The sequence below is a fragment of the Xenopus tropicalis genome, chromosome 1 (assembly GCF_000004195.4).
Source record: "Xenopus tropicalis strain Nigerian chromosome 1, UCB_Xtro_10.0, whole genome shotgun sequence".
Classification (NCBI taxonomy): domain Eukaryota; kingdom Metazoa; phylum Chordata; class Amphibia; order Anura; family Pipidae; genus Xenopus; species Xenopus tropicalis.
In genome coordinates, this window is record NC_030677.2 from 21,307,020 (window position 1) to 21,321,531 (window position 14,512).

Consider the following 14,512-nt stretch of genomic DNA (forward strand, 5'->3'; position numbering starts at 1 on the left):
GGAAACTGAGTCTGGGTGTATTGGGAGTTTCCTCCAGGTCTAGTGATCGATAACAGGCAATCAGAATTTTTCCTGCAAACAGTTTTCCTCTGAGCGCCGCCTTAGGGTATGTTGGCTTGGGCTTCTAGAACTGAGATAAACATTTAAGGGGTCATTTAAACATTTACGACTCAGTTGCATGAAAACTCCCACTCATTAAATTTACTTCAAATCCAACGATGCTCCTTGCACTCCCTGTAGTTGCACTTGGCACCGCTCAGTCCTTTCTCCCTCTTGTTCTAAATTGAGCACAGTTGCAATGGGACCTCCAAACCAAGGGGAAGCTCCAGGGTTCCCACAATGGCCTGCAGCATAGTTGCACTGAAAGAATAGGGCACACACTTCATTCGAGTGCCAGAAATGACACAAAATGGCATTAGATTCCCCATGCAATTGCATCTGATTTGCGTGTAAGCGAACCACTGCACCAGTTTTAATGCACTTGTCGTCATTTCATCAGTGGTAACTTCAACGGTGCTGGAATCCTGGGTAAAAAACATGGCGGTTACACTAGAAATTGCACTTCGCTTACTACATTTGCGACTGTATTTCCCCCGATAAGTTCACAATTGCAGATTACCTAGTGGTCGTCCAGTTTCCTTTCCATTCTGTTACCATGGCCCCCCGTGCCCCCAGTTCCAACACTTATTGACAAGACTAATGGTAATATTACTAGGGATGCACCAAACCCACTTTTTTGGGTTCGGCCGAATCCTGAACCGAATCCGAATCCTAATTAACATGTGGTAATTAGGATTGGAAGGGGTTAAAAAGTGTGCAGCAAAATTTTTTTTCACCTGACATTTTAACCCTTTCCAAATGCTAATTAGTATATACTAATTAGGATTCGGTTCGGCCGGGACCGCAGATTCGTCCGAAACTGAATCCTTAAGAAAAAGCCTGGATTTGGCCGAATCCCGAACCGAAACCGAAGGGATTCGATGCATCCCTAAATATTATAGCTTCGGGTATACAGTATTCAGTGTCGGACTGGCCCCCAGGATACCAGGGAAACTCCCGGTGGGCCCAGGCGTCAGTGGGCCCTCCTGCTTCTGACCATTTGGCCTGTTTCATGGTCATTCCCTATTTCTGAATGGGAACAAAGAGGAGAAATAGATGGAAGAATAGTTGAAAAGCATGTAAATAAAAGAGACTAGGGGAATAAAGAGGTTGGGTGAGGAAAGGAAGAAAAATAGTTTGAAGAGTGGGCCTAGGGTCTAAGGTTTTCTGGTGGGCCCCTGGGGTCCCAGTCTGACACTGACAGTATTTATACAGGACGTACAATCTCCGTGCAGCCTGATGATCCCCATGTATCAGATAATGCATTTCATAACTACACAAGCTACAAACAAGTGAATAAAAGCATGGGGTAGCAACAAAGCAGCTGTCAGTTATCATATTTCCCCATTACTCTCTGTGAAGCTTTAATGATATTTACTGTGAATAAGGCTCTCGGCTTCACAGCACTGACATGTGGGGGAGCCCCCGATCAGACTGTTGCTGGGACAAGCGCTCTGCGCTGGAGGCAACTGCCCGACCCTCGGGGTTTAGCCGCAGGCGGTTGCATTTCGTTACTTTGCTTTTTGCTTCACTGTTATCTTTCATTTTAGTTTTAAACAGGAACCTGGAAGGTGTTTAATTTGTCTATACATTTCTGAGAGTCAAAATGATAGTAGTTTATTCAAGTTAAAGGAATACTGTAATGGGAAAACATGCTTTTTTTTCAAAACCCATCAGTTAATAGAGCTTCTCCAGCAGAATCCTGCATTGAAATCTGTTTTATATTTAATTTTGAAATTTCCCATGGGGCTAGCCATATTCTTCATCCAGGATGCCACAGCCATGTGACCTGTGCTCTGATAAACTTCAGTCACACTTTACTGCTGCGCTGCAAGTTGGAGTGATATCCCCCCCCCTCCCAGCAGCCGATCAGCAGAACAATGGGAAGGGAGCAAGATAGCAGCTCCCAGTAGGTATCAGAATAGCACTCAATAGTAAGAAATCCAAGTCTGGCTTGGGACTCCTCCAGTTACATGGGAGTAGGAGAAACAATAGGTTAGCTGAAAGCAGTTCTAATGTGTAGTGCTGGCTGAAAGCTCAGACTCAGGCACAATGCACTGAGATGGCGCCTACACACCAATATTACAGCTACAAATACATTTGTTGGTTCAAGAATAAAAGTTTAAATGGCAGAGGGAATTATTTGCTATGTAACAATGTCATTTAGAAATAAAAAGTACCCCATAAAAATCATGACAGTATCCCTTTAATATAATAAGACATTTAATATAGGGTTGCCACCTCTGCTGGCTCTTTTCGGCAGACAGGGGGCAGGCGGTGATGTCATGGGGAAAGAGGCGGGCCATGGCATCACGGGGTGGGCTATGGTGCAGCAATCGCAATTGACCAATCGCCTCCTCAATCTCAGTGAGTCCTGCCCGGTTTTCCTAATTTGAAAAACCAGGCAGGAGGTTTTGACCCGGGTAGCCCTTCTGAAACCGGGCTGTCAGGCTCAAAACCAGACAGGTGGCAACCCTAGTCTAATATAATCTTGCAACAGTGGCATTAGTAGCTGTGCATAATATGCAGGTAGATTTACGGTCAACACCCTCTTTACTGCAGGTCTCCTTTATTGCAGCCCCCCTTTACTGCTCCCCTTTCTGCAGACCCACCTGCATATTCCTGGCTCGATTCCCAGCAGAACCTCACAGCCGCCTACATTCATATTAGTACCTACCATGGCATTGTGGCCACAAGTGCTGGGAATTTTTTTGGAATATTGCAGGTGTGAGTGAATGCTCATCTTGCCCCATGTTGATAAATTATCCCTTGGCCTCATATCTTTTATTTAATTTATTATTTTTTGCCTTTTTTTGTTTGTTTTCTTTTTTCTTTGACCAACAAAACGCTTGCTAGCCAAATACCCCGCTGGCAATATCACGTGGCAGATGGATCTACTTTACAGTGATACTAAATGAGTGTAAGAGTCACGGAATGATTTATACACAGTGACATGGAGACTGTGAGGCATCCAGATAAGTGGCTGTAGCAATTAGCACAGAGTCACTTATGTACTAAATAGAGTCATTTCTCTGATTTATCACCCGTAAGAACTGAGAGAGTTTGTGCTCTCAACAAAGTGGTTTTCGTGCTTCATAAAAAAAAATTGTTGGGAATGTCCCGTTAAATATTTATCATATATAGTTACATTGGGTTGAAAAAAGACCATCAAGTCCATCATGCATTTAAAGAAAGCAAATTGAAACCAGGTCATACATTAAGGCACATCAGCCACTTCTTTCCATACTGGATTAAGGGGGGCTTTCAGCCTTATAGTGTGACAGTTACACCCATATTCTATTGGTCATTGCTGTATCACAGGTGATAGGGACACGCCCAAATTATGATCTCTCACTCCTCTTTAGCCGCCCTCCCAGCACATGATTGGTAGATTTTATGTGACTAGATGACATCTATGGAGAAAATGGCAGCCCTCAATATGGACGCATACTTTGGTGTCTAAAGTTTAATGGTAGATTCCTCTTACTTCTAAACAGGGAATCAGAGCTCTTTGGAACCAGTGGGTTCCCACTGGCAGTTTGCCATCATTCCTCCCTAATGATATAGGGTTACATCAGGATAGATATCAAGCAGGCCAGCACCAACTGGCTTTAGTACTTTGGTTCTTATTGCTGCGTGTTTGCTATTGGCTTTAGCGATCTTTGACCTCTTGTCTAAATAGAGCCCCGCCCACTCTAATGGATCCTTAGATAATACATTTTCATCATTTGCTAATGCTTTTAGGGCATTTTCATTCCCCCGTGTTGCCGGCCTTAATTTCCTCAGGGAAAGGAGCTGCATGAAAAATTGGTCCCTGGGGGTCAAAGGCAACAAACTGTAATCACAAAGGAAAGCAGATTACGCACTCTAATGGTTAGGAGACCAACACAAACACTCCAAATGTGTCCTCATTAAGCGCTTAACTCTGAGTATCTAGCTGAAAGGTGAAGATAAACTAGGATTAGGCTAAAGCTGCAAATAGGAATTCTCAGAAGCCTCCAGTGCAGCGAGGGGCACATTATCTTATTTATTCATTTTGTGCTCTACAAGCAGGATTAGCATTCAGCTGCGGAATCACAGGGAATTATTATATTATATGTGGGGTAGGGATAGAACGCAGGGAAAATGGCACATGTGGGGATTTATATTTCTTAATAGACACAGTTTCCCAGAGAATGCTAATTCTAACTATAATCAGCAAATATCCCCTTATACTTACATACAAACATCTACCAACATGGCAGGCATTTAGATATAACACAAATCTGTATCCAGAAAACCATAGTACAGGTATAGGACCCGTTATCTGGAATGTTAGGGAGCAAGGGTATTCCGGATAAGGGGTCTTTCCGTAATTTGGATCTCCATACCTTAAGTCTACTAAAAAAACAATAAAACATTCATTAAACCCAATAGGGCTGTTCTGCCCCCAATAAGGGGTAATTATATCTTAGTTGGGATCAAGTACAGGTACTGTTTTATTATTACAGAGAAAAGGGAATCATTTAACCATTAAATAAACCCAATAGGGCTGTTCTGCCCCCAATAAGGGGTAATTATATCTTAGTTGGGATCAAGTACAGGTACTGTTTTATTATTACAGAGAAAAGGGAATCATTTAACCATTAAATAAACCCAATAGGGCTGTTCTGCCCCCAATAAGGGGTAATTATATCTTAGTTGGGATCAAGTACAGGTACTGTTTTATTATTACAGAGAAAAGGGAATCATTTAACCATTAAATAAACCCAATAGGGCTGTTCTGCCCCCAATAAGGGGTAATTATATCTTAGTTGGGATCAAGTACAGGTACTGTTTTATTATTACAGAGAAAAGGGAATCATTTAACCATGAAATAAACCCAATAGGGCTGTTCTGCCCCCAATAAGGGGTAATTATATCTTAGTTGGGATCAATTACATGGTACTGTTTTATTATTACAGAGAAAAAGGAAATCAATTTTAAAATTCAGAATTATTTGATTAAAATTGAGTCCATGGGAGACAGGCTTTCCGTAATTCGGAGCTTTCTGGATAATGGGTTTCCAGATAAGGGATCCCATACCTGTAATGAACAAGGGAGGGCTGGTGATCTGCATATTAGCTGTCTACATGTACATAAACATCAGCAACCTTTTCCTGCTAGCGGCACTATATACTGTACATACAGAGAATGTATCCTCATATTAAGAAAAAAACTACAATCCAAATAGAAGAGCATTTGTTTTTCTTTTCTCTCTTTCCTTTTATGATAAACTCTCCTTCCTGCATTGCTGACTGTAATGCTGAGCAGATCCCCCCCCCCCCCTAGAGTTGGCTTTTATGTTTTATTCCTCCCTCTTGTCCCCTTCATTTCCCTTTTTCTTTCCTCTCTTTACTTTACCTATGCCTTAGGTGGTCATAGTATCACTATAGATATATGTATAATCTCATTCCCCCATAAGTACTAATGGCCAATAAAGGTACAGCCATAAAGGTGCCCATACACGGGCCAATCTGCTCACTTGGCGATGTCGCCAAGCGAGCGGATCTTCTCCCGATATCCCCCACCTACGGGTTGGCGATATCAGGAGAATCCAGGCTAATTTGGGGCCGAACGAACAAATTATAATGGCGGGTATAGGAAAAGTCGGTCCGGGGACCGCTTTAACGAGCCGCTACGGTCCGCGATCCGACTAGTTTTTTTAACCTGCCCGATTTCAGGCCAGATATCGGTCAGGCAGGCCTGTCAGTAGTGCCCATACATGGGCCAATTAGCTGCCGAGTCGGTCTAAGGGACCGTTATTGGCAGCCAGAATCGGCCCGTGTTTGGGGACCTTACAGTAGATCAAGTCTGCAGGTGATGACTGAGCCTTTTTTATCTATCTGTTCAACTCTAATCAAGTCATATCTCTATTAGGCAATCTCCTCATGTTACCTGCATTTGCTCTGGTTCTATTATACTTGTTGGGGGGGTTAATTCTTCCACTGGAGCCAAGTAATGACTTTTCTGGGGACATTGTGGCTCCTCCAGAATGTGAAAAGAACCCTGATGGGTTTCTGCATCATAGACGACTGGTGCCTACAGCATCCCCAGGACAGAGATTATACAGAGACATGACTTCTAGGCTACATTATGCTCTCACATGAACTTTTAGCAATAGTACAGTACTAGGAACTAGGAGCTGTTTGAGCAGGATTTCACCTTATTGAAAATCTAATTTATGGGAATTAGGTGGTTCTCTTCTTAAAAACACATCAATTAGAGTCTAGGTCAGGGCAGTGATTGACTGAAACATTGGCAAAAAAAAGCCACAGCAAACAACTAGGCCTTGGGAAGCCTTTGTTTGGGAACCTTCATAATACAGAAACTCAAATAAATTACTAAGTTGAAAAACAGACTAGGCCTAAGGAAGTCTGTAGCAAAAAGGGAAAGATGTGCTCACTACTACATTTTAAACCATTAGGTGGGGGTGCAATGAGGCTGTGACCACAACACTTCACTTGAAACTGGGTTAAAAAGAAAATGAAACGATTAACTTCCCCTTGAAAATGTGTAAAATAGAAAACAATGATGGGATTAACTTTCCCTTGAAAGTGTGTGAAATAGAAAACAATAATGTGTTTAAATTCCATTTGAAACGGGGTGGAATTGAAAATAATGATGGGAATAACTTTCCCTTGAAAGTGTGTAGCAGCAAATGGCTGACAATGAATATTTCCATTTTTCCATTTCCATTTTACCATTTTCGAGTTAAACTTGATCAGTTCTAGTATTTGAAGCCTTCCATAGGTATTTGACAGATCAATTTTTTTTGCTAGAAAAAAGTAATGTAAACATTAATAAATCTCGAATTATTTGTTATTTTCGAAAAATATACATTTTTCAGGGAAAATTTCTAAAAAACCTGCATTTTAGAAAAATAATATGGCAAAAACCCATTCTGGCCCTGTATTTATTTTTAGCAGAAAACTGAAGGGCATTATTTCCATCTATATATACTGTAAGCTGAATAACTAAGGCAGGAATAGTTCTTAGGAGAATCTCCTCGGTTCTCCACGCTGTTCCATCCCAGTGCCCTTGGCGTCTCACTGAGTTTCCCTGTCTCTTCCCGCGGAGATATCACAATCCGTCAGACTACAGGCCCCCCTCTCCCTAATGTTTCTCGTGTACAACACCGGGCAAAGGACAAGATCACTGTAAGCAGCAGCAGCAGCAGCAAGTCGCTATAAATGAATAATAACCCACTGGATCAGTACACACTGGCGTTGCCCTGTACAGAAGGTGAAAATGACTGAGCTCAGTTTGTTCTTTTTGTGGTTTTTGTGTTTAGTCATTCACTATTGTACCCATTATTTGCCTGCAGAGACAATTTCATTCCATAATCACTAAAGATTAAGTCCAGTTGAACTGAAGAAGTCTTGAAATGTTTTCGAGAAAAGTCCAGTTGCTTTAGACTTAATTCTGCCAGATACTGTATATCTGTATATCATTTATAAGCAAAAGTATGAACCGAAACACAGGAGCACTTACCGCTCAGACCAAGTGTGCTACACGCGGATCCTCCCTCAATGGACCCTAAATGTGAATTTGCAGAAAAGAATAGCGGAGCACCACGAGGATAAAAATAAAAAATCAGTCTTTATTCCCTTATCAGTAAAAGGCACATATACATCCCAAAGGACCTACACTTGACGCGTTTAGTGGCATCCCACCCCTTCCTCAGAAGCATCAACAGTTCATACTAGGGAGGAGTTTATATACCCATACCACACATCCCCAATTACCACAAAAACATTTTAACCCTTACCCTCCCAATTTTAATAGCAAAAGTCATATCGCATAACTAAAACTGCAAAATAAAATACAAGAAATTATTTTTACAAATATTAATGGTCACCCCAGAACTAGAAATAGCTGAGAAGGAGGTAAAGCAGAAAATAGGGGGAATTTCAATAGAAACAGGACAATTCCCATTCCCTGTTCATACCCCCCTTGGTGTCAATTATCAGCCTTTTACTGATGATGGAATAAAGACTGATTTTTTATTTTTATCCTCGTGGTGCTCCGCTATTCTTATCTGTATATCATGACCTGAGAATCTTCATAGACACATGGAGAGAGTGCGTAACGGAAGGCCATAGCCGATTGCCACATCATAGCCCTGCCCACGTGATGTCACTCTCCTGCCCAATGATGTCACACCACGCCCCCCTGCCCTGAGTTAGCCACTGCAAAAAGTGGCAACCCTACTGATAAGTGGGTACTAAGTGATGCCTCACACTTCTCCACTGATGCTGTTTTGGGGTACTTACCCCTGGCTAATTATGTGCTGCTACTAGAATCAATGTACAGAGGGTAAAGACCTTTCCCAAGTGTTGTGTGCGCACACTGATCTTAAGCTTTACCCAGTTTGAATGAGAATAACTATTTATATATAAATAATAACCAAAAACCCTTTTTCAATGATCTGCATAGTGCACTTGAAAGCACGGTGTCCCTTACTACAGGCATAGCCAACCTGTGGCCATTTAATAGACTTTTGAGAAGGGACAATATGAGTTATGGTTAGTAAGTGCCAAGAGGTGGAATTTAACATCTTGTTTTTTATTGAAGTGATTCTTCCCACATCTGCTGTAAAATACTTGTTTCCGTGCTCTAACTGTAACAGGAAGTAGTGTGGGAGTAAAAGGCAGAACTCTGTCCATTCATTGGCTGATGGGGCTTAGCATGTATGTGTGCCTTGGCTTGTTTGTGTGCACTGTGAATCCTATGATCCCAGGGGGCGGCCCTTAGTACTTAAAATGGCAGTTTCCTATTTAGGATTACCCAATGGCACATACTGCTAAAAAGTATATTTTTCTGAAGCTGTTTTATTTAGGTGAAGCAGGGTTTTACATATGAGCTGTTTTATCTTTATTTATTTTTTTATATCTGTATTTTTTATAGAGACCTTCATTGTTCAGCGGTATAGTTTGACTATTGACTGCGCAAAATAAGAAATGTTTTCAATATAGTTAGTTAGGCACAAATGTAATCTATAAAGGCTGGAGTGAGGAGATGTCTAACATAATAGAGACAGAACTTTACTTCCTCTCTAACTTGGTGTGGGGCATATGGGACATAACTGTCAGTTCGTTTTTATTTGAATCTGACCTGAGTGCTCACAAACTAACTGAACAGTTATGTCCCATGTGCCCCCCCCCCCTAAAGTCACTGCATAACTAAGAGGTTAGAGAGCTGAAAGCAGGAAGTAGTGTTCTGGCTGTTATGTTAGACATCTGCTCACTCCAGCCTTTATAGATTACATTTTTGCCTAACTAACATGTTAGTTTCATGTTTACACTGAACTGTTCCTTTAATGCTTAAAGTTGTTGCTCAATATGTCTGGTAGCTTTGTAATACAGAGTGATCCTGTAAGCATGGGATGGACAAGCATTTGAGCTTAATTACAAGGCCATTTGTAATTAATACTATAACCTCTGTGTATCTGTTTATGAACAGTCAGTGGCCCATAGGATCATTTTTCTGGCCATCTGAATATGTGCAGAAATATATCTGTTCGACCCAAGAAACAAAGCTGAAACCAATTCATTGTACTGATTTTTTGGTTTTGTAGGTTCTTGCTTCTGGGTCGCGGTCCTAGAGGGAAAAGTGGTCGGAATAGTGGCTGCCCGAGGCAATGAAGAAGACAACGTGGTCGAGTTACGGCGGATGTCTGTGGACTCCAACTATCGGGGTAAAGGTATTGCCAAGGCCTTAGGTCGCAAGGTTCTTGAGTTTGCCATGCTAAACCACTACTCCTCCATTGTGCTCGGCACAACAGCCGTCAAGATCGCGGCCCACAAGCTATACGAGTCCTTGGGCTTCAAGCATGTCGGAGTAGTAGAGCACCACATTGTTCCTGGGATGACCCACTCCTTGCTGGAGAGGCTATTCTTCCAGCTCCGCTACCACCGCTATTGTCTACAGCTACGAGAAGAGTAAAAAGCAAGTCAGCCTTATCCTTTGCAACTCCATGTTTTATTTTCTTCTAACTTAGTTATATAATGCTTGCAGCTCGTTTGCGGGTAAATACCACACTTAACCAGGGTTTTCTTTAGTAGATAACAGCTTTTGCAACACAAGTCCTTTGCATTTGATGCTACTGCTGGAGGAAGACCTGTTCCTTTCCATACACGGATAGTATTAACTGACGGGTTAGAGGAGGCCCACTAACCTGATACATCGCCTAAAAATGAACCTAGATACTGCTCTGTTGTAAAAAAAAAAAGTATTTTTCCAATGTAAAATAAGACAGTGATCTTCCGGATGGGATCAATTCCGGGTTGAATGCGCTGATGTTTTTTTTTTTAAGAAGATTGTGCTATAACTTTATCAATTCATTCGGCCTCTTTTGAGGCCAATGTGAAAACCAGTGTTTGGAACAATGCATGACGAGGAAGTGTTTGCACGTACACGTTGCACTGCCAACGAGGCACCGATCTTGCACTTTCTTGGATGGCATGTGCCCAACAACTCCACTAAAACTGGACCTTGGTGCGTCAACTGGCGGTTATTTCCCACTGGACGCCATGCCCTTGTTAAGCCAGCAAGCTGTTATAAACTCTGAGCCTGTGTATATATAGTGTACATAACAATAACGCCAGTTCGTCTGGACATGCAGCTTGGGCCAGGTTTCCAAATATACGTCAGAAGGGTTTCTTATGTCTTTTTGGTTCCGTTTCCGTACGCTAATGATGTCGTAATGGTGTCATTGAAGCACAATAGATGTTAGGATTCTCTCAGCAGCGCAAATTTTGCATTGAATTCTTAACAAAATATAATTCAGGGTGGGGGTGAAATATGTTTGATATCTACATTTATTTTTCAATGAAGAATGTACAGTCCCTACTGATCTACTGTATATAATGGCCAAGCACCGTTCCTGCTGCAGATCTACCTGCTTTAATAATACTGCGATGTGTATATGGCAAATAGCAATGCAATGCAGGTTAGGAATGTGTCTGTACTTAGTCTGTATGTACAGTGCATGCTGAAATACTATAGCTAATGAATTTATTTTGTCTTCGATATGTACACTTTGTAAGATATGTAGAATTAGAATTTTGCATGATATAAATATATATTTAGATACTGGATCTCTATCATGTAAAAGTATTTCTGCTTAGGTGAGGCAAAAGTGAAATTGCATGGCCAGGCCTTGCTGCCCTGCTCCAAGTTGGGAACGATTTAGCCTTAAGGTGCAAAGAATTTGCTTAGCTTATTTTTGCCCAGGCCCCAGAAGACTTCCCTGTACCCATTGCTATTGCTCCAGCCCCAGAAGACTTCCCTGTACCCATTGCTATTGCTCCAGCCCCAGAAGACTTCCCTGTACCAATTGCTATTGCTCCAGCCCCAGAAGACTTCCCTGTACCCATTGCTATTGCTCCAGCCCCTGAAGTCTCTCCTGTACCCATTGCTATTGCTCCAGCCCCAGAAGTCTCCCCTGTACCCATTGCTATTGCTCCAGCCCCAGAAGTCTCCCCTGTACCCATTGCTATTGCTCCAGCCCCAGAAGTCTCCCCTGTACACATTGCTATTGCTCTAGCCCCTGAAGTCTCTCCTGTACCCATTGCTATTGCTCCAGCCCCTGAAGTCTCTCCTGTACCCATTGCTATTGCTCCAGCCCCTGAAGTCTCTCCTGTACCCATTGCTATTGCTCCAGCCCCTGAAGTCTCTCCTGTACCCATTGCTATTGCTCCAGCCCCAGAAGTCTCTCCTGTACCCATTGCTATTGCTCCAGCCCCAGAAGACTTCCCTGTACCCATTGCTATTGCTCCAGCCCCAGAAAACGTCCCTGTACCCATTGCTATTGCTCCAGCCCCAGAAAATGTCCCTGTACCCATTGCTATTGCTCCAGCCCCTGAAGACTTCCCTGTACCCATTGCTATTGCTCCAGCCCCAGAAGTCTCCCCTGTACACATTGCTATTGCTCTAGCCCCTGAAGTCTCTCCTGTACCCATTGCTATTGCTCCAGCCCCTGAAGTCTCTCCTGTACCCATTGCTATTGCTCCAGCCCCTGAAGTCTCTCCTGTACCCATTGCTATTGCTCCAGCCCCTGAAGTCTCTCCTGTACCCATTGCTATTGCTCCAGCCCCAGAAGTCTCTCCTGTACCCATTGCTATTGCTCCAGCCCCAGAAGACTTCCCTGTACCCATTGCTATTGCTCCAGCCCCAGAAAATGTCCCTGTACCCATTGCTATTGCTCCAGCCCCAGAAAATGTCCCTGTACCCATTGCTATTGCTCCAGCCCCTGAAGACTTCCCTGTACCCATTGCTATTGCTCCAGCCCCAGAAAATGTCACTGTACCCATTGCTATTGCTCCAGCCCCTGAAGACTTCCCTGTACCCATTGCTATTGCTCCAGCCCCAGAAGTCTCTCCTGTACCCATTGCTATTGCTCCAGCCCCAGAAGACTTCCCTGTACCCATTGCTATTGCTCCAGCCCCAGAAAACGTCCCTGTACCCATTGCTATTGCTCCAGCCCCAGAAAATGTCCCTGTACCCATTGCTATTGCTCCAGCCCCAGAAGTCTCCCCTGTACCCATTGCTATTGCTCCAGCCCCAGAAGTCTCCCCTGTACACATTGCTATTGCTCTAGCCCCTGAAGTCTCTCCTGTACCCATTGCTATTGCTCTAGCCCCTGAAGTCTCTCCTGTACCCATTGCTATTGCTCCAGCCCCTGAAGTCTCTCCTGTACCCATTGCTATTGCTCCAGCCCCTGAAGTCTCTCCTGTACCCATGCTATTGCTCCAGCCCCAGAAGTCTCTCCTGTACCCATTGCTATTGCTCCAGCCCCAGAAGACTTCCCTGTACCCATTGCTATTGCTCCAGCCCCAGAAAACGTCCCTGTACCCATTGCTATTGCTCCAGCCCCAGAAAACGTCCCTGTACCCATTGCTATTGCTCCAGCCCCAGAAAATGTCCCTGTACCCATTGCTATTGCTCCAGCCCCTGAAGACTTCCCTGTACCCATTGCTATTGCTCCAGCCCCAGAAAATGTCCCTGTACCCATTGCTATTGCTCCAGCCCCTGAAGACTTCCCTGTACCCATTGCTATTGCTCCAGCCCCAGAAGTCTCTCCTGTACCCATTGCTATTGCTCCAGCCCCTGAAGACTTCCCTGTACCCATTGCTATTGCTCCAGCCCCAGAAAATGTCCCTGTACCGATTGCTATTGCTCCAGCCCCAGAAGACTTCCCTGTACCCATTGCTATTGTTCCAGCCCCAGAAAACGTCCCTGTACCCATTGCTATTGCTCCAGCCCCAGAAAATGTCCCTGTACCCATTGCTATTGCTCCAGCCCCTGAAGACTTCCCTGTACTCATTGCTATTGCTCCAGCCCCAGAAGACTTCCCTGTACCCACTCCTATAAACAATCTGACTGATTGTGGACATTTGGGTTCAAGTCCTTTTCACGATCCATTTCCTTGAGACCTTGAGTATGTAACAGAATATTTGGTGTAACTGCCATGGTTGCACTTGGTTGACTGGTCTATTTATTAAAATCTGAGACCACATTATTTCCATGATTCGAGTGATAAAACACCTGAACTCAAATTTTCAAGATTTATAAAGATCACAAAAATTCAAGTGAAAAAAAGTCAAAACCTGCTCCCCTATCTTGATTTGTAGAAATCTTTGCGTTATGACATCATTGCACAGTGACCATGCAGTGACATCATCATTCTGCTTGTTAAAGGTACAGGGATGTCTTCCAGGGTTTCAGCAATGATGCAAAGGTGGCAGAGCGTGACTTCACTGGGCAGGGGACAGGAATATCTCATGGGGGGTAGTTACCTTTGTGGTCCCTGCTTTGTGCCTCCTGCTATTGTAAAAGCTGACTAATAGATTTGCGTAGCTTAGAAGGGGGGAAAAATGAAAAATTAAATTAAAAAGAGGCTAGTAGAGAAATGTTATTTTGTTTTTGTAGAATGAGAGATTTACATAAATACAATATAGTAGATAGAATTTTTTTCTCTATTTTTTCATGCAGAATATTATAATCTGGCTTCACACATTTGTGCAGGTATATAGGATACAGGAACAGTTCATAGAAAATCCATTCATTTGCAGGTTCATTTGGACAGTTATTATCAACTGTTTTCCTATGAACTGTGAAAAATGGATTATGCAATATTTTTGTTTTTATATTTTCCCGTGCCGATAAGCGTGTGATTAGTGATTAGTGTTCCAGCTTTACAGACCTGGTACCATTTGCATGGAGTTTGTATGTTCTCCCCATATAGGGTTCCAGATTCAGCAACTCTGGACAGGGGGCTGAGCAGTGATGTCACAGGGGTGGGGCAGGTAAAGTCGTGGCAGCATGGCCGTGTTTATGACGTGGCGATATCAACCAATTGCAGCATTAATCTAACAGAGTCCTGCCCAGA

The 14,512-nt window shown here is 43.1% G+C and overlaps 1 protein-coding gene across 1 annotated transcript in view; it reads left to right on the plus strand.

Moving 5' to 3' along the window:
• Window positions 1-11,214, plus strand: part of nat8l (N-acetyltransferase 8-like (GCN5-related, putative)) — a 32,711-nt gene extending 21,497 nt beyond the window's left edge. Inside the window, 1 exon segment of the mRNA NM_001102880.1 lies at window positions 9,698-11,214. Within this exon segment, the coding sequence (NP_001096350.1) occupies window positions 9,698-10,065 (368 nt within the window). The 3' untranslated portion in view covers window positions 10,066-11,214.
• The last annotated feature ends 3,298 nt before the right edge of the window (window positions 11,215-14,512 follow it).